This window comes from Eschrichtius robustus, chromosome 5 (genome assembly GCF_028021215.1).
Source record: "Eschrichtius robustus isolate mEscRob2 chromosome 5, mEscRob2.pri, whole genome shotgun sequence".
Lineage (NCBI taxonomy): Eukaryota > Metazoa > Chordata > Mammalia > Artiodactyla > Eschrichtiidae > Eschrichtius > Eschrichtius robustus.
Genome location: NC_090828.1, coordinates 18,780,091 through 18,805,230, shown reverse-complemented (window position 1 = coordinate 18,805,230; position 25,140 = coordinate 18,780,091). Strand labels below are relative to the sequence as shown.

Genomic DNA, 25,140 nt, shown 5'->3' with positions numbered 1-25,140 from the left:
CTTTCTCTCCAACACCACAGAAGCTGCCTCTCCTCCTCCCTCCCTGGGGAGCCCGGTGGCTGGGGAGGGGAGTGGTGGAGCCGGGGTGTTGTCAGACCCTGTGCCGTTGAGTCTCAGAGACCTATCAAAGCCAGCGGGGCTGAGCTCAGACCAAGAGGGAGACACTGGAACTCAATAAAGCTGAGTTTCGAGAGTTTGGTGGTGTGCCGTGTTCCGTGTGCTTCCTTCCCCGGGGCGGGGGGAACCCTGGGGCACCAGCGGGTGACACACCTCCCTTTATTGCCCAGGCATCCAGAGGTTGCAAGCTTTCCCAGCTGACAGCAGAAGTCCCCTCTTTGACCAGGTGGCCCTCTCTAAGTATGTTGTAGAAGTCCATGAAATGCTCGCATTCTTCTGCCCTCACTTCTTGGGGCCCCACAGCTGGCTTTCCCCAGGCAGCTGTTGTTCCCCTTACGCAGGGTGCCACCACCCAATACTCTGCGGCACAGCTAGGACCAGACTGAGTAATGACTTGACTGAAAGCATGGGGCCAACAGAAAGCTGGGAACACGTGGTGAAAAATCTGTAAAACCTTCTCCCAAGGCCCAGAGAACCCTCCACAGGTCTCCTTAGCTTAAGGCCAGTGGGCAGTGTCAGAGGCCTGCCTCTCTCATGTGGAGTGGCACATGTCCACCCCGCCCAGGGTCCAGGCCCCAAACTCATCAGGGCCCCAGGGAGGAGAGAGCCAGTTACCTCTCCCCCTTCTCTTCCAGACACCTGCAGAGATGCCCTCCCAGCCACCTTTGACAAGCACCTTTCTATTGCCAAGCAGGGAGGTGTGGCTCCCCACCAACTCTCTCTTCCATTCCGGGATGAGCACTTGGCTTCATCTTCAGTGGCCAAAGGGTCTATATTGTATTTTTCTCAAAGCAAGGAAGCAGCCTGCCCTGAAAGAGGAATTTCAAGCCTCTCTCTTGAGAGAGAGAATCTGCTAGAAGTTTGTAAAATGGCTGTTCTGCCCACTTCCGGCCTTTGAGATGACAAACCAGTGGTGTTGAACCTCAGCAGAGCACAGGTGAGGGGTGAAGGGCCTGTGGTCCACTCACTGGTCCCTTCGCTCCCTGCGCAGGACGGGTGGTACTCGCCCATTTTTCATGTGACGGGTCTGAACCTCGGCAAGGTTAGGTGGCCCTAACTCCCGAGTAGCTCCATGCCCAAGGCTCTCTTGCCTCATTTCTACGTCTACCACCTTTGACAAGGACACCTTATGACATGCAGATGAGGGCTCCTCTGGGGCCATAAAGGGTGGAGCGTTCTGGGGGAGGGGGGAGAAAGTGCCCCTTGCCCCCAGGTGAATGGCTGTTGTCACGTCTCATAGACCTGGCCTGCGAGTCGCTATCAGAGTTTAGCTACTTTTGCTTAAGGTGTGGCGAGCACTTTGCCTGCATCACCTCGTTTAGTCCTAACCTCAATCCTGCTCGACGTACATTATTCCTGAGGCCGAAGGACATGAAGCAGCCGCCCAAGAACTGAGAGGACCGGCAGCAAAGAGGTCAAGCAGGCCTGCGTTCGAATCCTAACTCCACCACTTAACTAGTTGTGGTACCTCGGGCAAGTTCTGTGCCGCAGTCTCTTCGTCTGTAAGACGGATCTAATAATTGGCAGCGTGTCCTAAAGATTAAACAAGTTAATGGGTGTAAAGCACCTTGGAGACTGCCAGACACATAGGGAGCACAGCATAAAAAAACCACTGCCTAATTGTTATTAGCTACCATTCAAGCCTTGGAGAGCGTGACTCGGCAGCCTGGCTCTCCCATCACCCTCTCTGCATCTCCTGAGAAGGGCAGCAGGGCCCGGCTCCAGGCTGAGGCCGGGGCTGGAGTCTGGAAGCAGAGCAGACAGAAATGCGTAGGAGTCCGGGTTGCAGCTGCACACACGACACACTAACTTTATTCACATTGATACAAAAGTAGATTTTTCTAGAAATGTTCTCTTGTGCCAGGGGGAGAGAGTTGAGTGGCATGTGGCGGCGGGAGGGCCCGGGGAGGGGTTAGGAAGGGCAAGGGCCAGAGTGTGGGTCGTGGAGGCAGGTCAGTGGGCAGCAGGGGCTGGGGGAGCAGGAAGAGCTGGACATGGTGGCCCCTCCGCCCCATTCTAGCCACGCTGGAGGGTGGAGGGCGTCCACACAGACATATTGGGAGCATCCAGAGTGGTGGGAAATGGGGACCAGGGAACTCAGGCAGGAGGAGGCTCTGGGTGGAATTGTTGACTTTCCTCTCCTCCTGGCCGGCTGCCAGCTCCCCCATGGGACTGATGCCAGGGCTCCCGGCGTGCCCCTTCCCACTTCCCCTTCCTTACACGCTCCTCTTGGAAGGGCCAGTCATGCCCAAGAGGGGCCAAGGTGGCAGGTGGGAAAGTGAGGAGTGAGTACACAGATAGATGCTCACATAGGCAAAGAGGGAGCAGAGGCTGGGCTGCCCACGGAGGGGCCCCAAGGGTCTCACTGGGGCAGGGCCTTAAGGATGGCATTCACCTCCTCCGCCACAGCTGTCAGGGCAAATTCAAACTGGTCCTGGGGAAGGGCAGGGGGAGGAGGGTCATGGGGGGGCCTGGCCTCTGCTCCTGCCCCGGGGGTGGGGGGTGCCTTGGGGAGGTCACTTGCTGGGGGGAGGGAGCCCTCCTGGGGGAGGGGTATGGAGGCAGGCAGGAGAGGCCGGCTGCTGCCACTTTGGCTGGGGAAGGGTGGTGGCTAGGGTGGGTGCAGGGAGGAACGGTTACCTTGGAGCGGACGAGGCCAGGCCGCTGGTCACGGACATGCTCCAGGGTGGCAGCGATGTCAATCTCCTTCACTCCTGGGTAGGGGGAGCGCGGGGCTGCTCAGGGGGTGTCCAGAGGAGGGTAGGACCCAGAAAGCCTAGGGCATCCTGGGGTGGGAGGCTTGGAGGACTGGAGAAAGCCTGGGGGTGTGGCAACCTGCCCTCCACGAACTCCTGTGATCCCGGGGGCTGGGGAGACTCTAATCAGAGGCTGGGCTGTGGGCGAGCTGTTGCGGGGGGGGTCGTCACCTTTTGCCATGCGGTTCAGTACCATGTCGATGAGGATGTAGGTGCCAGTCCTTCCTGCACCGTCACTGAAAGAGGAGATGGTGACAGGCTGAGTTTGGGACCCAGCAGGAACCGGGAGGGGAGGGGGAGACTGGTGGAGCTGTTAGGGTTAGCTGGGGACGGGGTGGGATGAGTGAGCGGAGGAGGAGGGAACGGTCATAGCCTCTGGGTCCTGGGAACTGGGCCTCGAGTGGGGAGCCTGTGACCTATGGGGTGTCTCTTGGGCAGTGAGCTAACCGAAAAGGATAGCCCTGGCTCTGCTCTGAGGTAGAGGCAGCAAGAGGGAATAGCTTTTTCCAGCCTCTGGCCAGGCTTTCATTCAGCAAACTTCTTATGTAAATGACAAGATGGTAAATATTTTCAACTTTGTGGGCCACATATAGTCTCTGTCGTACGTTCTTTTATTTTTTTTCTTCAACTGTTTAAAAATAGGAACATCATTCTTAGCTCATGGGCCATTAAGAAAACAGATGGTATGCTGAATTTGGCCCATGGGCTGTAGTTTGCTGGCATCAAGGGGACAGGCAGGCAGTGTGCTTGGGAGGTGGGCTGAGGGAGCAGGACCAGATAGGGGGTGGGAACCAGGAATGCCCCATCTCAGGGCCCTCTGGCCTGGGCTGTCCTGTCCCCCTCCATCCCCACCCCAGCCCCCCTGAACGCACCTGCAGTGCACAATGATGGGGCAGGAGCGGCCCCGGTAGCACTTGTTCACCTTCCTGCAATAAGAAATGGGCGTGAGGTCAGGGGGCACCGGCAGAGGGAAAGGGGAACCGAAACACACACCTGAGGGCCTCTCTTTCTTCCTTTTCTCCCCACATGCCAAGGGCAGAGGAGGGAAGAGGGCTGGAGACAGGAGTCAGGGCTGGAGACAAAGAACCAGAGATAGTGTAGGTGGCACTGGGCTTGCCTCATCACTTACGAGCTATGTACCCAAGCTGTGCACCTGGAACAACTGATTTAACCTCTTTGAGCCTCAGTTTTGTTACCTGTAAAATGGGGATGATAAGAGTAGTAACCTCCTTCTTAGGGTTCTTACTATGATTATGTGAAATAATCCATGTAAAGAACTAAGTGCAATACCTGGCACACAGTAGGTACTCATTAAATGATAGTATGATTAATAATAAGACATAATAATATTAACAGCCACCTCTGCCAGAAGTTCAGGGAGGATAGGCTTTCTGGTGACTTCAAGGGTGTCAATCTTGCCACATCCTTGCTCTGCCCCTACAACTGCCCAAGGTGTTCCCCTCACCACCCAGGCTTCCTGTGGTCCTCACCAGCAGTGAGGTCGGGTAGTAGCCCTGGGCACAGAGTCCCTCTGGCGAGGGGAGGACAACACCTCCGCTCTGAATATGATGCTGCGCCTGTCTCCCTGGATAAGTCTTGCCTCCGCATTGGTGCTCTGTGGTTGGGTCATATTCAGACTTGGTCCACCTGGACCTCAGACCCCGCTGCCCTGATCACAGCAGCTCAGCAATGAACAGGGGGTTTCTTCCTCTCTCGGTGGCCCAGTCTAACCTGCCCTTGTCCCTTATGACATTCCTGCTTTGAGAGTCACTTGCAGATTTCTGATACCTCCAATGGGCCAGGGCAAGGGAGGACCTTCTGAGGGGTTATTAGAGTACTTCAGGGGAAGCTTGGAACTTAGTGGTCCTCCCTCTGGTTCCTCCAGGCTTGCAGGGGCCAGGTGACTTTGAAAGGTTTTCCAGGAGTCCACGTGGTTTTCTAGCCTATTGGCTGGTACATCAGGGCTGGGGTTGAACAGAAGTTGCCACAGTGGTTCCCGATCATTTAATAATAATGATAATAAACAGTATTTAGAATTAATAGAGCCCTTGCTACGTGCCAAGCACTTAAAGCAGATTTTACAGACTTTATGCTACTGACTTTTGTAACAACCCCTGAAGTGTGGGTCATCATTCTCATTTCACAGGTAAGAAAACAGACAGAGGTCAAGGAACTTGCTCAGAGTCACTTTCTAGGACTTAAAGAATTATTTTGCCTTGCCTCTGGTGGACCTTCACCAAACTATATTTATTAAGCAGCAATTAATTTGTTCTGGGTGTCTAATGCCAACTGAGTTTACATAATCCCAGCCTGAAGCAAAGAAATATAACCTCTTAGCTTACCTGTGCAGCCTTAAAACAGGTCCGTGCACTAGTTCTATAAAGATTTTTAAAATGTGGAAAACAAAAAAAATAGCTCTGATGCCCCTAGCGTTGCTTTTGAGAAGCCTGTGCCTCAGGCCCCGGGGACCCCAGTTAGAAACCATTGTCCTGAGGCTCAGAAACCATCCCCAGGTTCCTCCCTCAACCGCCCCCCGCCCCCGCCGGCTCTGCTCCTCTGCTCTCTGCCTAGCGCCTAGAGACCTCAGGCCAGCCTGGCAAGGGGCAGAGCAGCAGGAAGCGGCCACAGTGTGGGTGAGGCCCCTGCCATGGCAGCAGGCTTCTCAGCCACATGTCTAGGGAGGGGACAGGCAGGGGATGCTGGAGGCCTGGCCTGGTCACGGTTTCAGCGTCAGAACAGGGCAGGTCCCCCTGTTAGCCTCCTGTCCCAGCCCCCACCTGGTTCCACTGAGTCCCCAAGAATCCAGAGATCCTCCCGCATTCCCTTTGATAGTATTTGTCCCTTCCCTGAGTCCCCCCAGCCCCCGGCTCTCCCAGCAGCCTTCAGGGTGGTCCCTGGGCCCACACGTCCTCATGTCCTGTCCATGCAGCGGCCACACCTGCCAATGATCACTTTTGTGACTATGCAACTGGAGTGAGAATACTAGCTGCAGATCACAAAAATGACACTGGCAGCCGTGAGAGAGAGAGAGAGAGGGAGGAGTGAGGGGACAGAGAGGGGAGACAGAGCGAGGGAGAGACAGAGCCATGTAGAGAATGAGAGATGGTGGGGGGAGACAGAGACAAAGAGAGGCAGAGTAAATAGGCAGACATGGGAGGGAGGTGGAGGAAACAGAGCAGGGAGAAGGAACAGGGAGAGGTGCAGAGAGGGGGAAGCGTGGATGGAGGGGAAGAGTGAGACAGACTTCGAGACAGAGTGATGGAGAAAGAGGTGGGCGGGGGAGGGAGGGTGGGGGAGAGAAAAGAGGGAAAGAAGGGAGGGAAAGAGAGGGAAAGACAAAGGGAAAGAAAAATAGAGGCAAAGAGACACAGGGATAAAGAAGGGGGATGGCAGGAGGGAGTGAGAGACAGCGAGGAGGCAGCAGACACAGAGACTAGTGCTGGCCACCTGGAAGCACAGGACAGGAGGAAACAGGCAGCAGAGACCAAGGAGAGGGAGAGAAGGAGAGAGGGAGAGAGCTAGAAACAAAGTGAGCCCTTCTTGCGGGGAATGGGGTTATGGAGAAAGCACCAGACATGGAGAGGCAGGGAGACAAACAGGGCAAGAGAGAGGGAGGAGACAGCTGGCCAGCAGAGAGAGAGCAGACAGGGGCTGGACTACAGCAATGGAGGAATGGGCACAGCGAGACAGAGCGTCAGTTCTGGTTTGGGGGGTGGTGCCTGGAAGGGGGTCCAGGAGGTCAGAGTCAGTCCTGGTTTGGGGTGTCTAGCAGGGGGCACCAGCGGACCTGAGGCCGAGGCTCCAGGTCAGGCTAGAGGATCTGTCTCACCTGAGCTGGGGCCCTAGGAGGACCTGATGGACTGGGGGAAGGTAAGGGAGCCCACCTCCTGGCCCCCTGCTCCTGTGCTGCTCTCTCCCGGGCTCCTCGGAGCCTCCCCCGGGCCGCCCCACCGCCCAGGCGCTGGGGTGCTCACCTGCGGAAGTCCAGCAGGGGCCGGGTGGAGGCCGGGGTGCCCTCTGCCGGCCAGCTGAGGAAGTGGAACTGCGTGAGCGTGCGTGTCTCCTGGGTCTGCACGTTCTTCAGGTAGAAGCTCCGCACCAGGAAGTCCTCGCACCAGATGTGCTCCGACACCAGGTTCACCTGCGGAGGAGGGGGCGCAGGCCTGAGCGCGGCAGGGCATCTCCAAATCCTCCCGGCCTACCAGGCCAGTCAAATTCTAAATCCTCCGGGAAGCTCACCCAACCGCCCGCCCCAACTGTTCCAGCTGTCCCCAAGAACCTTAGCTGTTTGTGTCACTTATGGACTGCTCAGGACAACTGGTGGCTTTTTCATCTAGACACAACTATTGTGAGTTTTCGTTTATTTGTTTGTTTTGGCTGCGCCCCATGGCTTGAGGGATCTTAGCTCCCCGACCAGGGATCAAACCCAGGCCCAGGGCAGTGAAAGCACCACTGGACCGCGAGGGAATTCCCAATATTGTGAGCTTCTTGAATTCAAAGTTTCTCCTTCCTCTTCTGCACAGAGACTAGCAAAGTGTTTGTTCTACACACACCATAAACTTTGATAAAATTCTATATTTTCATTTGATTTTTTTCTTTAACCACAAGCAAGACCAATTTTTAAAACTTAAAAAAGACTGTTGCGTGCTCATCTGATGATGAAAAACTGCTATCCAGTGCTCATGAGAAACTGGATGTGTGCAATTAATGTCTCTTGTTTTATTGGGGGGGGGGGTGTCACTTCCCATTTGTCAGGAATGTTGCTCCTTCCCTTGCTTTGCCTCTGCCCAGTTCCCCCCTGCCTATCTTTTCTCCTAATGAAAAAGTTTGTTTCCCTTTTAAATAAGCAATATATGTGACTGGTGGCATTTCCTTCTTTGCTTTGGCCTCCAGGAAACTCAGATCTAAGTTAGGCTCAATAAAAGTAGGTCTCAATCTTGGTCTTTGAGTATACTTATCTTCCCTGTCTCAAAACTGTACTCCTGACTCTTAGCTCCTTACCTTAGTTTCAGTGGTTTTATAGCTTTATATCTGTACCTTTCATCATAGGTCCTTACAAGTGCTTTTTGGCCCTAGACTGGACACACACATACACACATGTATATGCATGTATGTGAATATATGTGTATGCACATATATGTTTATATACCCATATGTTCACACATGCATGAGTGGTGCACCATCCACTTTCTCCACCCCCATCGTCTCCTGGCCGTGGGGTCCTGCTGACCTCATATACATGGTAGAGGGAGGAGCCCTCATCTGGCCAGTAGCGGTCACACTGCTTGACACCATCCTCCACCAGCGGGGTCAGCATGACAATGACGGTACAGCCACTCTCCCACACCATCTAGGGACAGAGACCCAGGTAAGCTCCATTCTAACCTCCCTGGGACCTGGCTGGCCCTGGCTGGCCACAAGGGCGCATGCTCCCTGGAAAAGCCCTCCTTCCAAAAGCCCACCTGCCAGAAGTCTGAGATGGTATGTGACAGTGGGCCCTGTGTGGCTATGTAGGCTGGCATCCGAGGGTCGTGCTCAATCTGGGGATGGGAAAGATACATCATGAGCCAGAATGGGAAATGCCACTATGGAAAGGCTCGGTCAAAGGGAGCGGGCCAGGGTCTGGGGGAGCCTGAGAAGCCCCATTTCCATGCTAGGATATTAGGCTCACAATTCTGGGGCCTTGGTGGGGAAATGGAGTCTATGGGGGCAGGATGAAAACGGGGAGGAGGTGGGGGCCACTCACAATGGGGCTGGCGTTGATGTAATCGCTCCGAGAAGGGCTGCTCTCCACCTTCAGCTTGATGCGAGCGTGGTCATCTGCACAGACCCCGCATCCCACCCCAGAAGCCCCTCCAGTCATTGGGGTCCTGGCACCTCTGCCACTCAGCTTGAGCCAGGAGCCCGGCCCCGCCCCCAATCCCTCCAGAGCTCCCAGCCGACAGAGGGCTGGGGCCGGCGGGTCAGCAGGACTCACTCACAGGGCAGGAAGTCAGGGTTGCGGTTCTTTTTGATGTTGCCCTCCCCCTGGGCGGTGGCACAGGTGTTGGGCTCTGCCTGGTAGGCACACAGGGCCTGCCACTCCTTGGCCAAGCGGTCCCGGTTCCGCAGGTGGTCCTCCATGTACGCCTGCAGGGACACCACAGCCTGGCGCTGGCCCCCACTGCCAGCCCTGCCCCTCCCACCGTCCGGTCCCCTCACCCCCTCTGGGCCGATGCCCTGTCCTGACCAGAATCATGTGTCCCGTGGAGATGTCCATGTTGGCCTGGGCGGGCTCCTCGCACCAGGACGGTGTGCTGCTGTGGGAGCTGGGGCTGGCCTGGGCCGCATCACTAAACTGCGAGGACACGCTGCTCACCCGAGAGGGCTCCGGTGGACCCTCTGCCCGGTTGAACAGGGACTTCGTGGCCATGTGCTGGCGGCACAGGTCCTGCGGAAGAAGGATGGGGCAGGGTCCAAGGTCTCCTGAATCCTTCTCAAGAGTCCTGGGCTCAGTTCAGTAGAGTCCCTAGGCTTGTCCTTGATTGCTTTTGAATGAAACCCATTTCCTCTGGGGTAGGGTCTTCTGCCATGGCTCTCATCCTTTTCGGGGCTGTTCTGCTTGGCTGGTGCCTATGACAACCTCAGATGTCACAGAGCAGAAGCCTAGAGCCCCCCCGAATCGCAGGACTGGGGAGAACTTCAGCAACCATCTGCCCTCAGTTCCCATCCACTCAAAATGGCCCCGCAGCACTCCCACTGGGGCTTCCCCAGCCCCTGCCTGGACATCCAGCTCCCCACCCTCATCCCAGGCGAGACCCAGACTCCAGAGCCCCTTCCATTCCCTCTCATCAACAAGCGTCTGGGGCTGCACACCTGGTACTCAAAGGTAGTGTCACCGTGGGCGCCCTCGGGTCCCAGCGCGGCCAGGCGCTCCTTGTCCCGCTGCCGCGCACGCTGCCGCGCACACAGGGCCACTGCCAGAGCCACGAGCAACCCGGCCACACCCGCCAGGGCCACCAGAGTAAGCAGCACAGAGCGCACGGGAGAGGTGCTGTGGGCCGGTCGGGGAAGGACGGCGGCTGCCTCCTCCCTCTGTGGGAACAAGGCTAGAATCAAGGGGGGCGGTGGTGTGGGGAGACTTAGGAGCTGCTCCCCACCCCTGTCCCATGCCCCACTCCCTGCTAGGATATCTCCTGGGGCAAAGCTGGGAGGCAGGGGCATGGCGGTCCAGGCAGAAGGACTTGGAGAGGCCGAAGATCTTCCTTCTCAATCCCCACTGAGACAACTCAACCACATTGCACTGACAGAGACTTAGTGGGTGACCCTCCCTAGGAGTTTTTGCATTTAAAAATGGATACAGAGAAGTATAGAGAGACCCAAGGGATCAAATAGTAGAATGTGAGGCATCGGTGTTGGATGCAGAATAGAAGCATATTTTGAGTTCAGTGTCCTTTCTGTGTCATGTTTTCCCTTGGAATTTGAGACTTTGCTCTAGAACATCTATGGACAGCTATGGCCATCTCAGGTAGCTCTTCCAAGTAAGCTGGCTTCGGAGAGAAGGCTGGACCTGCAGGGAGCAGGAGCCGCTGGGGCCATCTGCTGGTCAGAAAGAAAACTGCACGGGGGAGGGCTGCTTTGGCAAAGCTGGGGGACCAGCCAGATAGATCTCAGCTCCTATTCTCCTGTCGTTTGCCTTCATCTCTTGGCAACATCAGCCCTCTGGGGCTTTGACTGATCCTTCAGTTATCTCATACCTGTCCCACGCCTGTCTGCAAGATCTGGAGCCCTGTCTGTGCTTCCAGTTCAGACTTCACCATCCCTGCAGGGAGGATGTAGGTCAGATTCTGTCCAGCCCCATGTGGTCTCCACCCCGTGTCATGCTATGCCAGGTAGCAGGCAGGGTCCATGTGGGCTGGGAATATTTCAAGGGGAGCACCAGCCACAGGCCTGGATATATACAACTCGGGCTGGGGTCAAGGAGTATTTACCAGCTTGCTTGGTCACATCGGCCAAAGACAGGTTCTGTTCATTGTGCCGGATGCGGAAGGTAAGGGCTGGTCCCACGACACTGCCGAATAGGAGGTATGTTACTGCCTCACCCACCACAGACGCCAGATTCAAAATGGAAGGTCCTCTCTGGCCCTCTCCCTGTTAGAGGATGGGGCTAAAACCAATCAGAGATGCCATACAGGGGTGTTTGAGGCTGGGAAGATCCTGGATTGGGCCAGTAGCAGGGCTAGGTGTGGCTGTACCTTCAGTGCAGCTGGAAACATCTTTGACCCGACCTTGGCCCCTTACTCACAGTTTGTCTTCCCCTCCTACCCTGAGCCCCTCCAGCCACCTCCCGCTTCAAGCTACCTGCTAGATCCCTGCTGTCCCAGCCAGATACAGCCCCACCTGATGTTGATGAAGCTGCCCGAGGACATGTGCACATGCTCAGCCAGGATCTCCAGAAGCTTCACTCCTGCAGCCAGACTCAGGGGCCTGGAGGTGGGGAGCCGGCAGAGGAAGGAAAGTGGGGACCCTCTAGGCCACTTTCGTGAAACAACCTCCAGGGGTGCAGAGCAGCCCAGCCCCCTGTCTACTTCACATCTGGACTTCTGCTTTCTGCTTCCTGCCAGGCAGGCCAGCCCAACACCCAAGGGACCAGGAGGCTGCCCCAGACTGGAGCCCTTACTTCTGGTCAGTGACAATGTAGCCATATTCCTCTGCTGATGGCCTAGCAGAGGGCTGCCCTGCCACCGTGGGCTGGCTCTGGCCCAGTGGACTTTTCTTCTCTAGCAGGATGGGCGTGGCAGGGGGGCCGGCAGCTTTGGGAGGCTCAGAGGATCCAGAGCTCAGCTCCTGCTGGGCTTTATTGGAGGTGGGACCAGCAGTGGGGTATCCGGGCAGGGAGGGCGTGGGCGGTGGAGGCTCTGCTGCGTCTGCGCCCTGCACCTGCTCCTCCATTGTCTGTTTAGAAGAGAGGATAGAGGTAGGGTCTCTAACAGTGGAGGGGTCGGGGGGAGGGGGTCCACACTCCGGACGCTGAGCTCCCACAGGGGTGCTTAGGACATGTTTCTCTTTCTATCCCCAGGCCCAGGTCAGCACTGGGTACAGAGAGGGCATCCAGGAAAGTGAGCCAAGTGGATGAATGAATGAATGAATGAAAAAAGGACTGAATGAGTGATTATTCATGATCAGTAATAATCCACAGGATGGGGCTGGAGTGGGGAGAAGCTCCGGAGTGAGGAAAGCTGGGGTTAGGGGAGAAGATGAACAGGCAGGCAGTGGTTTTTCGACTTTTGTTTAGCCACACAATCTTAGAAATCCAACATGTGAAACAGATAGAGTGCCTCAAGCTGCAGGGCAGTCAGGAGCCTGCCTGCTCGCGTCCCCCCGCTTCCCCTAGGGACCCTCAGAGTGTGGTCTGAAATGACTGTAGTGTAAAAAAGCAGTGAATCAAGAATTCTAGCTCCTGGTCCCAGCTCTGCCTTCAACTTGAGGTGAGACCTTAAACAATGACTTGCAGCCTCTGGGCCTCAGTTCCACCAAAATGAGGGCTTGGAGGATACAGATTCTGGGTTCTGATCCTGAGATTTAGATTTCAGTCAAGGGGTTTGCTGCCGTTGGGCACTTATGGGTCAGGGAGGTGTCACAAACTCACTTTCTTGATGTCAGCTCCAATGTTTACAACCCCTCCTGCAGAGACAGGAAAAACAAGACTCTGGGCAAAGGGCCAAGGCCAAGGTCCACACAACGCAGGTGGGAGAAAAGGCCAGAGGCCCTGAGCCTGTTACATTTGCTGTGGCCTCTTTCCCCTCAGTCAGTAACCAAGACCCTATCGCTGGTCTCATCCTAAGCATGGGCTCATGCCTCTGTGCATCTGCCTTATAATTCATTGTTTTATCAACTCCTCCCTCTGTTATTGGCCACACCTCTCAAAGCTATTCTTTGCTCAGTCCTCCCTCTACCCATCAATCATTGGCTTCTCCTTTTTAGTGGCCATGCCCCTCCTTAGGTCTTCATTATCTTCCGCCCAGCTTTCTCCGTGCCTCCTGATCCCGGCTCACACCCCCTGTGGCTTCTTTTCCCATTGCTTCCATCCTCCGGTCCTTTCCTGCTCTAACTCCTCGGCTCACCACCCCACCCCTTGCTCCCTGCCCTTGGCTGGCAATGACTCCGTGTCTCAAAATAACTCCCTCCCCTGACCTTGGCCCTTCCCCTCTAGGTTGCTTGCTGTGGTCTTGAAAAGTGGGGCAAGAGGCCTCCACGGGGCTGGTAGTCTCTCTGGCTGGACACTCACCCAGATTTCGTCCTGCACCCTTGGGCAGCAGCTGCAGCAGAGTGGAGAGGGTGGAGAGCTGCTCAGGAGTCAGCTGACGGAGCTCCACCCCGTAGCCCGCCAGCACAGCTGCCAGTCTCTGCAGAGTCACATCTGCTGGGAGCCAGACACGGAGCTTAGGGCTGGTGCCGAGATGAACTTGTGGGATGCATTTGGGGGTGGGAGGGGACCGGCACATTTAAGAACTTCTCAAACACCAGGACACTGATGCCCTCCCCTTCCCACCCTTGTCCACACTTTGGGAGAAAGAGCTTCCTGTGTCAAGACCAAACTTCAGGCCCAGCAGGGACTCCTTGATCCCCCAGCTGAAGAAGAATCATGTCAGCTCTACCGCCCCCACTGTATCCCCACTGCCTACCTACTGCCTGGCATAGAGCAGGTGGTCGGTAGACATTAGCTGAGTGTGCAGATGACTTTAAGGACAAATTAACAAATGCGTGGGTAGTCAGGAAGGACCCGCCCCGCCCCACCTCCCAGAAAGCAGCCCCACAGGCAGGGAGTGGATGCTGCGGACTCTGTTACCTGGCCGCTCTTCTGGGGAAGGAGGCTTCTCCCTGCGACCCTCTAGTCCTTCCTCCTCATAGCCTTCTGAGGAGTCATCTCCCTGGCTGCTGCCCCCTTGCTCTGGCAGCCTTGGTGCCCCGGCCCTGCTGGGCACTTGTGGCTCCTGGGCCAGGTAGAGCAGCCCTGACTCCTGGAAAAGCCGAGCAGGCGGAGGCCCTGGAGGGTCCCCATAGGAATGGCCAGGGTGAGCCCCGAACGTGCCCTTGGAGGCAGTTCTGCTGAAGAGGGCTGGGGGTTCAGCCTTGGGCAGGGGGCCAACACTGACCATTCCCGGGGAGCTCTCTGAGCTCCGGGGGCCATCGCGGGAGCCAAACTGTGGGAAACCAGAGATTCGGATGAGAGCAGACATCAGGGCTGGGGGACTGGGGTTGCGGTGGGGCGGAGGTCTAGGGCTCACCTGATGGAACAAGTAGGGCTGCAGCAGGGCAGGTTCATAACTCAGGGCAGGGTGGGGGGGCTGCGGGGGCAGCAGCAGATGCTCCAGGAGAGGGGGCAGCAGCTCAGCCTGCAAAGGGGAGAGGGCGGAGCCTGCCCCAGCTCCGCCCCTACCTACTGGAGGTCGAGGAAGCCGATGCTGGGGGGCAGGGGCGGAGCCAGTGGGGATGCCCTGTAAAAGCAGCTCCCCAGCGGGACCCGGTCTCCTGGGCGCCAAGCCAGATCTGGGGAGGAAAGCAAAGTGTGTGTGTGTGTTTATGTTTGTGTGTGTGTGCGTGTGTGTGTGTGTGTGTGTTGGTTGTGCGGGGCAAGAGCATATAGAGCCTACAGGCAGAGATGGTGGGTCCAGGCTTAGCATAGAATGAGCCTGCTCTCTTAAGAGATGAGGTAGCCTCAGGCGAGGAGACAGTAGCATGGGGAAGGGCCAGAGGGCCAAGCCTGGGGCAGAGGTCATTGCCTCCCTGGTAAGCATGCCTGGGTCCCTGAAACACAGCGGCAGAGCTGGAAGCGTGAGGCTAGGGATGGAAAGGGGAGAACAGGAGAAGGGGAAGGCAGCTGGGAACCGCTCTAGATGAACTTTGTCTGCAGCTTGCCACACTGTCCCTGTGGGCATGTCCCCAAGTACGCATTCAAACATTCAGTACTGTGCCCCCTCACTCTGCTCCCCCTGCCCCACTCTGCCTTCTTCACCTGGTATCATCATCTGAGCCCCAAGCCGTCATTTACTTTCCTCTGCTTTACAGGGTCTGAATGATGCCTTCAGAGGCCCTAACCACAAAAAGATGATGGTACCTCCTACCATATACAATTCCACATAGTAACAAAACTGAACATTAAACAACTTCAGTCCGACAAAATTCTAATTTGTTCCATGATGACTACTTTGATGCTTCTTTTAAAATACCAAATGTCCTGTATACACTGCTATATTTAAAATAGATAACCAACAAGGACCTACTGTATAGCACAGGGAACCCTGCTCAATATTATGAAACAATCTAAATGGGAAAAGAATTTGAAAAAGAATAGATACACGTATATTTTTTAAAAAACTGTAAACAGGGACATAATTTTACACGTACTTATAAGTACTTATATATATGTCTGTGCCAATACCATGTAGTATTAATTATTATAGCTTCTCCACTCTCTCTATCTCCTGATGCATCCCAGAAATCAGTTCAAGTACTACCATTATCTGATTCATATCTGAGTCTAATGTGGGTGAAACTTTGCTAACATATCTTTCCTATGTCAGTACTAGAGAAAAAGTAATTTATCTTGTTCTACTACTTTGTATCCGTAAAGATTAGCACAGTGATTGGCACATAGTATAACCCTGTATTTTTTGCTGAGTAAATGAATTCATTAAAAGACAAACCAGACCAAAAACAAAATACCATATGTCCAAATGTTTCAAAACAGTTTTTAACACTGTAAATCAATTATGCTTCAATAAAAATTAAAAAAAAAAAAGACTTTGTCAGGCAAAAAAGAAAAACAAAAAACAATACAGTTTTTAATGTCCCTCTTTTGCTGGATCCCCAGGGATGAGCTCAGCTCGTGTTGGGCATGTGAGCATGTCAGATGACTACTCCAGAACCTCTTTTACCCATGCCCCAGACTGCTGATTTTTGTACCCATTCCCCTCTGTCCACCAGGGTGACCACAGATCCAACAGCCTTGCTATGATAGAGTTGATGAGAAATGATGCCTACCTGTCCCTTGGCTGGGGCTCTGCGGGGTGAAGCCTGGGGATGCGCTCCATTTCCTGGGAGATCACATACTGGGTGAGGTCATCGTGCCAGGACAGTCCTGCCAGGGGACAGAATAGGGTGAGATTGAGATGGGCTTGGGACAGTCTGAGGGCCCAGTAACAGAGACCAGTGTAGATCAGAACTGCACCCTCTACCCAGCAGTGTATTGAATTTGGCAGGGCAGAGGAGCAGCGGAGGGGGTGTAGAGATGCGGTGGGTGATTTGAGCTGTCCTTTTCCCACACTCAGGTATAGATTTGGGAGTGAGACTGCTTCCAGTGAGACCGGGTTTAAGTCCTCTGCCACTTAACTAATTGTGTGACCTTAGCTGAACCTATCTGAGCCTTAGTTCTCTCATCTGAAAAATGGGGGTTTATACTTCCTAAAATTGTTGCGATAAATAAAATACACAATACAAAATGGTTAGAATAGTACCTGACACATAGGGAGCTTTCAATAAGTGCTAGTATTATCATCATCATCAATATTATTATTCACCTTCATTTTATTGATCCTGAACCTTAGTTTTCTTTATTTGTAAAGTGGGAATAATATATACTTCATGGGTCTGTAGTAAAGATTAAGTGCAATCTGGGAAATAAAAGTGCTTGGAAAACTCCAAAGCACTATACACCTGTTTTAAACATTCAGCAACATCATCTTATCCTGAGGCAGATCTCCTGTTTGACCGTTTTCCTCCATGAAACTCTGCTCTCAGGAAAGGTCAGTCATCATTTTAAAGGGATATAATCTCCCAGTCTCCGCCCCCATTCCCCCATTCCTTTTTCCTTGTTTCTGGATTAATAATCTGTACTGCTCTTAACTCATATCCTGGGATCTATACCTGCTTTTTTGCCTATTAACATTAGATGAACTATCTGTGTTCCTATCTGTGTTCCTCTTAACTCATATCCTGGGATCTATACCTGCTTTTTTGCCTATTAACATCAGATGAACTATCTGTGTTCCTATATAAGGCCAATTCCTCTACTTGAGCACTAGATTTCATCCCCTACTACCTACTCAAGAACATCTTCCCCACAATTCTCCCCTATTTCCTACATCATCATTTTCTCCTGTTCTCTACTGAATTATTCCCATTCACATACAAACATGATGCAGTTTCTCCCATCTTATAAAAATGCTGTTTGATCCCACATTCCCCTCCAGCTATCAACCCATTTCTTTGCTTTTCTTTGCAGCAAGACTCTTTGAAAGTGTTATCTATACTGGCTGTATCCAATTCTTTTCCTCCCATTCCCTCTTATCCACTCTATTCAGGATTTTATTCCCAACTATTCTACCAAAACTGCTTTCATCAAGATCACCAGTGGCTTCTGCATATCTAAATCCAGGGTCAATTCTCAGATCTCATCTTACTTAACCTACCACCATCATTTGACACTGTTGATCACTCCTTCCTCCTTGATACACTTTCACTTAGCTTCTAGGACACCAAACACTCTTGCTTTTCCTCCTACCTTGCTGGCTCTCCCTTCTCAGCCTCCCTTGTTGGTTCTGCTCCTTCTCCTGGTCCTCTTAATAGTAGAATTCTTTAGGGCTCTTCTTCATAAACACACAATCTTTTGGTTATTTCATTCACCTCATGGGTTTAATTACCATCTATATGCCAAAGAATCCCAAATTTATATCTCTACTCCAGACCTCTCTCTTTCAAAACCCAATCTTATATACTCAACTTCCCACTTTATTGAATGGATATCTTAAACTCAGTGTATTCAAAACTGAACACCCCTTTCCCCAAGTTGATCCTTCTGCATAATTAATGACATGTCCATCAACCCAGTTGTTCAGGCAATAAAACCTAGGTGTCATCCTTGACTCCTCCCTTTCTTTCATGGCCCAATCCAATATTTCATGAAATAATGTTCACTACCTTAAAAATACAGGCAGAATTCTGTCATTTCTCATTACCTCCCTACAACCACCCTGGTCCATGCTTATTCATCTCTTACATGAGTTACTGTGATAGCTTTTAATGTTTCGTGTTTCTGTTTCTACCATTGACTCCCTACATTCTATTCTCAACACAGCAGCAAGAGTGATCTTTTTAAAGTAGAAGTGAGATCATGCACCCCTATGCTCAAACCTTGTGATGGTTTCCTCTTTTACTCAGAGTAAAGCCAATGTCCATACATTCTCATATAAAATCCTAGAGCATCCCTTCCCTCATTACCTACCTGACTGCATCTTCTACTCTGCCTCTCCATCACTCCTTTAGAGCCACTCTGTAGAGGGGTTCTCCATGGTGTTCCTCAAACTCATGCTCCTATCTTAGGGCTTTTATTCTAGCTCCCTGGCCACCCGAAACACTCTTCCTTGAGATAACCTTCTGGAAAACATCCCCACCTCCTTGATGTCTTTATTTGAATTGCATAGTCTCAATAAGGTCTATCTTGACCACTCAGTTTAATACCACAGCTTCCTACCTCACCATTTCTGATCCTTTTATCCTGCTGTAATTGTTTTCTCCATGGCACTTATCACCTTCTAACATACTAATGTTTTCTAATTTCTAGTGTATTCCCTCCCTTCACCCCTGAATGTAAACCCCAGTAGGCAGAGATCTTTGTTTCACTCCCTGATATATCCCAAGCACCTAAACTATGTTTGCCACGTAGAAGTACCCAATAAATATTGGTTGAATGAGTGAATTGGATGAGTGGGGTATTCTCCTGGCTGAAGACTCCAGGATTCATGGCCCTGGAGTACTCAGTCAGTTCCAGAGAGTGGGTTGGTCCTAAAGATATAAATTCTGGCCTCTTCCAGTGGCGTCTTCTAGAAGTCTCCTCTGGATTCCTCCAGAGAGTCTAAGTGTGAACAGCCTATCTCTAGGGTTCCACCCCCACTCCTGTCTTGCCTCCTTCTCCAGTAAGGTCTGGGAAGGTGAGGTTCCAGAAGTGGGTATGATAGGAATGTTCCATGAGAGAAACCCTGGAGTCAGGTGGCCCCTCCCTTCCCCACCCTTATCTAACCAAGTTACAGTCTCTCTCCTCCAGCGCATCTAGACCTCACCTTGGGACATGAGCTGTCGGAGGACACCTTGTAAGCGTTGCAGAACTGGGGAGGTGACTTGCAAAAGGGGCCTGGCTTGCCCCACTCCCACCTGGCATTGTCCAAACAAGCCATCTAAGAGCACAAAAGTGGTGTCAGCGGGGGGCTTGGACAACAGGCCTTCCAAAGTCCAGGCTGCAAATAGACAGCACTCCCTCAATCTCCTCTCTTGGCTTCAGAGAGCTCTGCTCCTCCAGTCCAGTCCCCCTTCTCTCCAAGCCCAGTTCCCCTTCTCCCTTCCAGCCCCCCCCCACTTCTTTCTTATTGTATACCCACCCCCAATCCTGTTTTGTAAATCCTATGTTTGGGCCTCACTCACCCTGAATACAGACTTCGAGGTGAGAGCAGAGTCTGCGGTCAAACAGACAGCCTGTAGAGGACAGGTGAGCAGAGGCTCAGACACCCACACACATAGAATGGTCAGATGGATGAACAGGCTAGAAAAGGGGGAAGCAGATGGGATCCATTCTTTCGTTCTAAGGAAGGCTTTAAGCTGGGAGGAGAGGAGGAAGAGTCCTCCTCTTAAGAGAAGAAAGCACAGGATCTGGCTTTGGATTTTAAAGATCTGCAAGTCTGGATTCTTTCCCTAAAAGCCTCTGTTAGCTTAAGTGAGTAATGGGGAGAAGAAGCCCTCCAGGTGCATGGGAGTCGTGATGGTGGAGAATCATATATTGATACTTCTACTCTCATAGAATTACTATGGGGTAGTTTTTGTCCAAATTCTGAGGAAAAGGGGACTTTCCTTTCCCAATCTCCACAAGCATCTTATGATGGCCTGGGACTCAGAAGAGATGGGAACCCCAGCACACTTCCCCTTCGTGTGGGAAAGGGGTAGCGGCGGGGTGTCTCTAAGGCAATGCTCCCCACGCTGTCCCTGCAGTCCGCGGCCCCTGAACTGCTGGGGCGGTTCGTGGTGCTGAAGCTCTGAGCCTGGCGCCGCTGAGGGCTTGCCTGGAAGCAGTGATGGGGGAGGGAAGGGTAACAGGGTGAGGAGTCTCCAAGGGACCTGACCTCTCCGCCATTCCAGCCTTCATCTTCCACCCTACCTACCCGCGGCGCCACAGGAAGTATCTTGCATTGGCCTCCAAGCCCGGCGGGGAAGAAGAGCGCCAGACGGCGAGCTTGCCCCCTTCCCCCACGTGCGCCCCGCCCCCACCCTCCCCCTGCCCGTGAGTCAGCGCTGACTGTCTCTGTCCGCACAGACGTGAGTCAGCACCAGGCCTGGCCGTGGGGAGGGGGACGTGAGACGACCCTTCCCTCTTCATCTTCTTCGGCCCCCTCCCCCAGCTGTCCCTCTCTTATCGGAGATAAGATTACAGCCATCGGCCTCTCTGGGCTTGAAGAGAAACCCTGGCCCCTCCCTCGGCCTGATACTGTACGGAAAGCTGGGACCCCGGAGCTCGCGGCCCCGACTTCTACTCCTGGCAGATCAGGGTTCCCTCTCCTTCCCTCCCCTCCTCCATCCCTCAGCGCCTGTCGCCACTTTTTGGCGCCTCGGAGAGACTTGCTTCTCCTGTGGTCCTGTATCCCGTCTCTAGGTCCCTCTGTCCATATGCACCCCCATTCCTTCTCCCCAAACCGCAATCTTCCCCTGAGCCCGCTTCTCTTAGGTCCCGCCCCCGGGCTCCCAGCCCCACCTCCAGGCCTACGCCCCTTTCCTCGCAGACGCCCTCTCATCTTCCTCATCTCACAGTGCCTCCCCCTACCCCACTCCACACACACATTCTACCTGAGCTCGCGACCTGCGTGACACTTCCCCCCACGCCCCCCCACCGAGTTTTGCTCCCGGCACCATCCTCCCCCCAATCCCCCCATTTCCTCCTGACCGTGGGCGCTAATGGCGTTGCAGCCTCCCGGACGGCTGCCCAGCAGCATCAGGCAGAGGAGCACCCGGAGACCCCCAGATCCCCCGGGACCCCCAGGCCGCCGCGGGCGCCGCATCCTTCCGGGCTCCGCGCTCCCGCTCCGCTGCCAGAGCCGCAGCGACTCGGGCCGGAGCCTGCCAGAGGGGCCGAGGCGGGGCCTGCCACTCCCCACCCACCGAGGCGGGGTCTACACGCCCCTCTCGCGGCAACTCCGCCAACCCCAGGCGGATGGTGACGACATTCCCACCCCCGGCTCTTGCGTTGATTTGCGTCATTCGTGACGTAAAAGCGCTGTCTTAGTGGGGGTCCTACCCACGCCGTCCCTCCTACCCCAAATAGTAGGCGCCTGTCTAGAATTCGCACTTGGCCTCACCTTGACATATGCTTCTCCCCAAGGACCACCACCTCTATCACGCAGTCGCAGGGTTGGCGAGAAGGGTTCCAGTTGGGTGGGGGCCAAGAAAGATACGTGAGCCGGGTAGTATAAACCTTAAGATGAGGCGCATACAAGTGAATACAATATGTACTCTTTCGCATCTCAATTAATGGTACAGATGTTATCCTTAAGAGCAGGAATGGTTTTGCGTGTGTGCTCGGATTCCAGTTCTAGCAATGCCACCTACTTAGGGGTATAACTTTGGGCAAGTTGCTTGACCTCTCTGTGCCCAAGTTTCCTGATCTGTAAAATGAAGGTGCCAATAGTGCCTCCCTCACAAGGTGGTTGTGAAGATTTACAGGAATTAAGCTCACGTGGCTCACTTAGAACAACCACTGCACTGGCATATACTAAACACTGGATACATATTGGCTTTTGTTATTAGCCTTGACTCGCCTTTCTTTCGCCCTCTTCTGCCTCGAGCCTATCAAAATCTTATGGTTTACTGCCTGCAAAATATGTCTCCCATCAGCCCACTTCTCTCCATACTCGCTCTCCTATCCAAACCACGATGCCCTTTCATGATGACTACTGCAGTAATCATCTAACTAGTCTTTTGCTTCCATTCTTGTCACCCAACAAGCTTGGGAGTGAGTTTTCTAAAGGTCAAAATTGATCACTTTACTCTCTTGCTGTTCAGTAAAAATTTTCCAAAATACAAAAATAAAAAATAAAAAAAGATAGTGGTGCATGGTACTCATACACTCACCACCTAGACTGAACAGTTATTGATTATTTTGCCACATTTGCTTCTTTTTAGTACTTAAAAGTGAACAATAGACATTATAGTCCCCTTCCAAAAGTTTCAATATGCATTTCCAAGAAATAAGGGTATTTTCCCATATAACCTAAATGCCATTATGACACCTAATGAAATTTACAATAATTCCCGAATATCATTTCATGCTCAGTTCATATTCAAATGTCTCAAATTGTTTCCAAAAATGCCTTTTTTCAGCTGTTTTGTTCAAAATAGCAGTCAATCAAAGACCACCATTGCATTTAGTTATGTTTCTTAATTCTCTTTAAATTAACATAAACAGTGCGTCCCCCCCTCCCTATTTTTTGACATTTTCTTGTGGAAGATACCAGGTCAGGTTTTCTTTACAACTCCCTACCTTCTGGATTTGTGACTGTTTCCTCATGATGTGTTTCCCTGTATTTTCCCTGTATATATCCTGTATATCCCCTGTATTTCCTGAAAAATAGAACTTAAGTCTTGACTGGATCAGGTAAAAATTTTTTTAAAACAAAAAATTTACAGGTGATGCTGTATGACTCCAATTGCATCACTTCAGGAAGTGCGTAATGTCTGGCTGTCCCACTATTAGTGATGTTATAATTGATCACTGGTTTAAGGTAGAGACAGCCAGATCTCTATCATAAAGTAGTCCCCCAGCAACTTTTCACCTAGTGGTTTTGCCATTCATTGATGATCTTTGACTAAAATGGTGATTTTCTAGTTCTATCACTCCTTTAACATTTGTTAGCTGATATTATTTCATAAAGAAGAGCATTCTCTCATCAACTGGGCTTAGTTATATCCTGAGATACAATTCCGACTGGAAAGGTAGCATACATTCTTAGTTTCTTCTCTTTAACTATTAATTTGCAGAGTAATGAGCTGGTGTAATAGTTACCGCCAAGAGTGACAAATAAGTTTTGTGTTGTTTTGTTTTTTTTTTAAATAAATAAATTTATTTATTTTTGGCTGCATTGGGTCTTCATTGCTGCGTGGACTTTCTCTAGTTGCGGCGAGTGGGGCCTACTCTTTGTTGTGGTGCACAGGCTTCTCACTGCGGTGGCTTCTCTTGTTGTGGAGCACGGGCTCTAGGCAGCGGGCTTCAGTAGTTGTGGCTCGTGGGCTCTAGTGTGCAGACTCAGTAGTTGTGTCACACGGGCTTAGTTGCTCCGCGGCATGTGGGGATCTTCCTGGACCAGGGCTTGAACCCATGTCCCCGGCATTGGCAGGTGGATTCTTAACCACTGCACCATCAGGAAGTCCCTAAGTTTTAAAAAATATTTGTTATGAGTTTTTTTCTTTGAGAATTACTATGGAAGTATGGATTTTTATATATTCAATATGTACCAGTCAATCACAGTAATATTCAAATTGTCCTGAAGTAAGTAATTAAGTGAAAGCTCCTTTAAACTCGTTCTTATTTCCTTTTGAAACGTCCCATTAATCACTGAAAGCTCCCTTGCCTTCTATCATTCCAACATGTACCAGGTTAATTTTTTTTATTCCTTGCCCTAGACATGGAAGCAGTCATTCCTCCAAAGAGACTTGGTAGCTTTTAGTAAGAACTGACTTTAGAGACCACAGTCTGGGTTCTAGGGGTGATAATGGCTACTGAGGTGATTGATGTTGCTTCTAGTTCTTTTCAGTGCACAGAGCTAGGATATTAAGATATCCTCACAAGTACACACACATTCACACACACACTGATATTTCCAATTAAAATTTAGCTGTGATTTTTACTGAACTCTTAATTTTATACTTGTATCTCTTTATTACACTGAAAAATTTGGTTTCCCATAACATTAACATAATCATTTATATGTTTAATCCTACAATATGCATATAATAATTTACAAATAATAATATAGATATTACTCTACTAATAAAACAGTGAATACACTTAAGACTTTGGGTAGTTTATGTTGTCCTTATAGTCCCTAGGGATATAACATCAAAATATTGTGTTCTAAAGTCATTTGAAATAATTCTTTTGTTTGTGTAGTCATTTTTACTAATCTGATATATAATTTGGTTAGTTTGTTTATTTTCAATATTAAGATTTGCTTTTATTTTTATATACTTTTATTTTAGAATATGTAAAATATTTACACTGTTTAAAAATCAAACTTATATAATAAGATATACTCAGGAAAGTCTTCTCCTCACCTTCCACAATTCCCCCTGCCATCTTTATCACTTCACCCCATTTATTTCCTTTTTAAAAACTTTGTAAATTTTGAAATATAAAAAACAGAAAAATGCATAGGACAAAAATGAACAGCTCAATAAATTATCACAAAATGAACACCCATGTAACCCAGGTCAAGGAATTGAACATTTCCAGCACCCTAGAAGACTTATTGTGTCCCCCAACCATTTCCTCTGATGTGCTCAAGAAAACATGATTCTGTAGTTAAACCAGCTATTTTCTTGTTGTTAGAATGAGAGTGTTTATCTTTTGAGTTTCTTACAACCCAGACAGAAGTGGAACTCCTTCCTTCTGAAGGATAATTTTGCTAGTTATAGAATTCTAGGATGACAGTTATTTTCTTTCAACACATTTAAGATGTCAGTTCTCTTTCTTCTGGCTTCTATTGTTGCTGTCTTGGACTTAATTATTAGACTAAATGTTGCTCCTTTGAAAATAATCCCCTCCTCCACCACATTCACAGCTGCTTTTAAGAATTTTTCCTTTGTCTTTGTTTTCCTGCAGTTTCGTCATACTTTCTGTTTTAGTTTTAGTTTTTTAATATTTTGCTTGAGATTTGTTGGTAATCTTGAATCAGTGGATCGATATCTTTCAACAGTTTTGGAAAATTTTCAGCCACAATCTTTTAAAATATTGCTTATGTCCTATTCTCTTTCTGGGATTTCAATTAAAATGAATAGTGGACCTCCTCACTGAATCCTCTTGATTTCTTACCCTTTTTTCTGCATTTTCCACCCTTTGCCTCTTTGTATTTCTTGGAGGGAAGGGCTAAGTTTCTTGTGACGTATCTCTGGTACACCAGTTCTGTTTCAGCTGCCTCTAATCTGTTATTAAACCTATTCAATTAGTTTAAAATTTTGGTTCTTACATTTTTAAGTT

General features: G+C 51.1%; 1 protein-coding gene across 6 annotated transcripts; it reads right to left on the bottom strand.

The window, feature by feature from the left end:
- Nucleotides 1-1,900: 1,900 nt before the first annotated feature.
- Nucleotides 1,901-21,017, bottom strand: PTPRN (protein tyrosine phosphatase receptor type N). Of its 6 annotated transcripts, none has more exons than XM_068544386.1 (23): nucleotides 20,836-21,017; nucleotides 19,329-19,379; nucleotides 18,971-19,084; nucleotides 15,897-15,993; nucleotides 14,141-14,402; nucleotides 13,702-14,056; nucleotides 13,141-13,275; nucleotides 12,502-12,536; nucleotides 11,533-11,807; nucleotides 11,253-11,339; nucleotides 10,844-10,923; nucleotides 10,610-10,674; nucleotides 9,729-9,947; nucleotides 9,103-9,303; nucleotides 8,855-9,002; nucleotides 8,620-8,693; nucleotides 8,336-8,413; nucleotides 8,104-8,223; nucleotides 6,848-7,014; nucleotides 3,746-3,799; nucleotides 3,045-3,109; nucleotides 2,758-2,831; nucleotides 1,901-2,551 (listed from the first exon to the last, which is right to left on the bottom strand). In XM_068544386.1, exons 1-23 carry the CDS (start codon nucleotides 20,948-20,950, stop codon nucleotides 2,480-2,482), a joined length of 2,943 nt encoding a protein of 980 aa, XP_068400487.1. In that variant the 5' UTR covers nucleotides 20,951-21,017; the 3' UTR covers nucleotides 1,901-2,479. The 6 variants fall into 6 exon arrangements, with proteins under 6 accessions (XP_068400487.1, XP_068400488.1, XP_068400490.1 ...); XM_068544387.1 differs by having other exon boundaries at nucleotides 13,141-13,272; XM_068544389.1 differs by lacking the exon at nucleotides 11,253-11,339.
- Nucleotides 21,018-25,140: the final 4,123 nt, after the last annotated feature.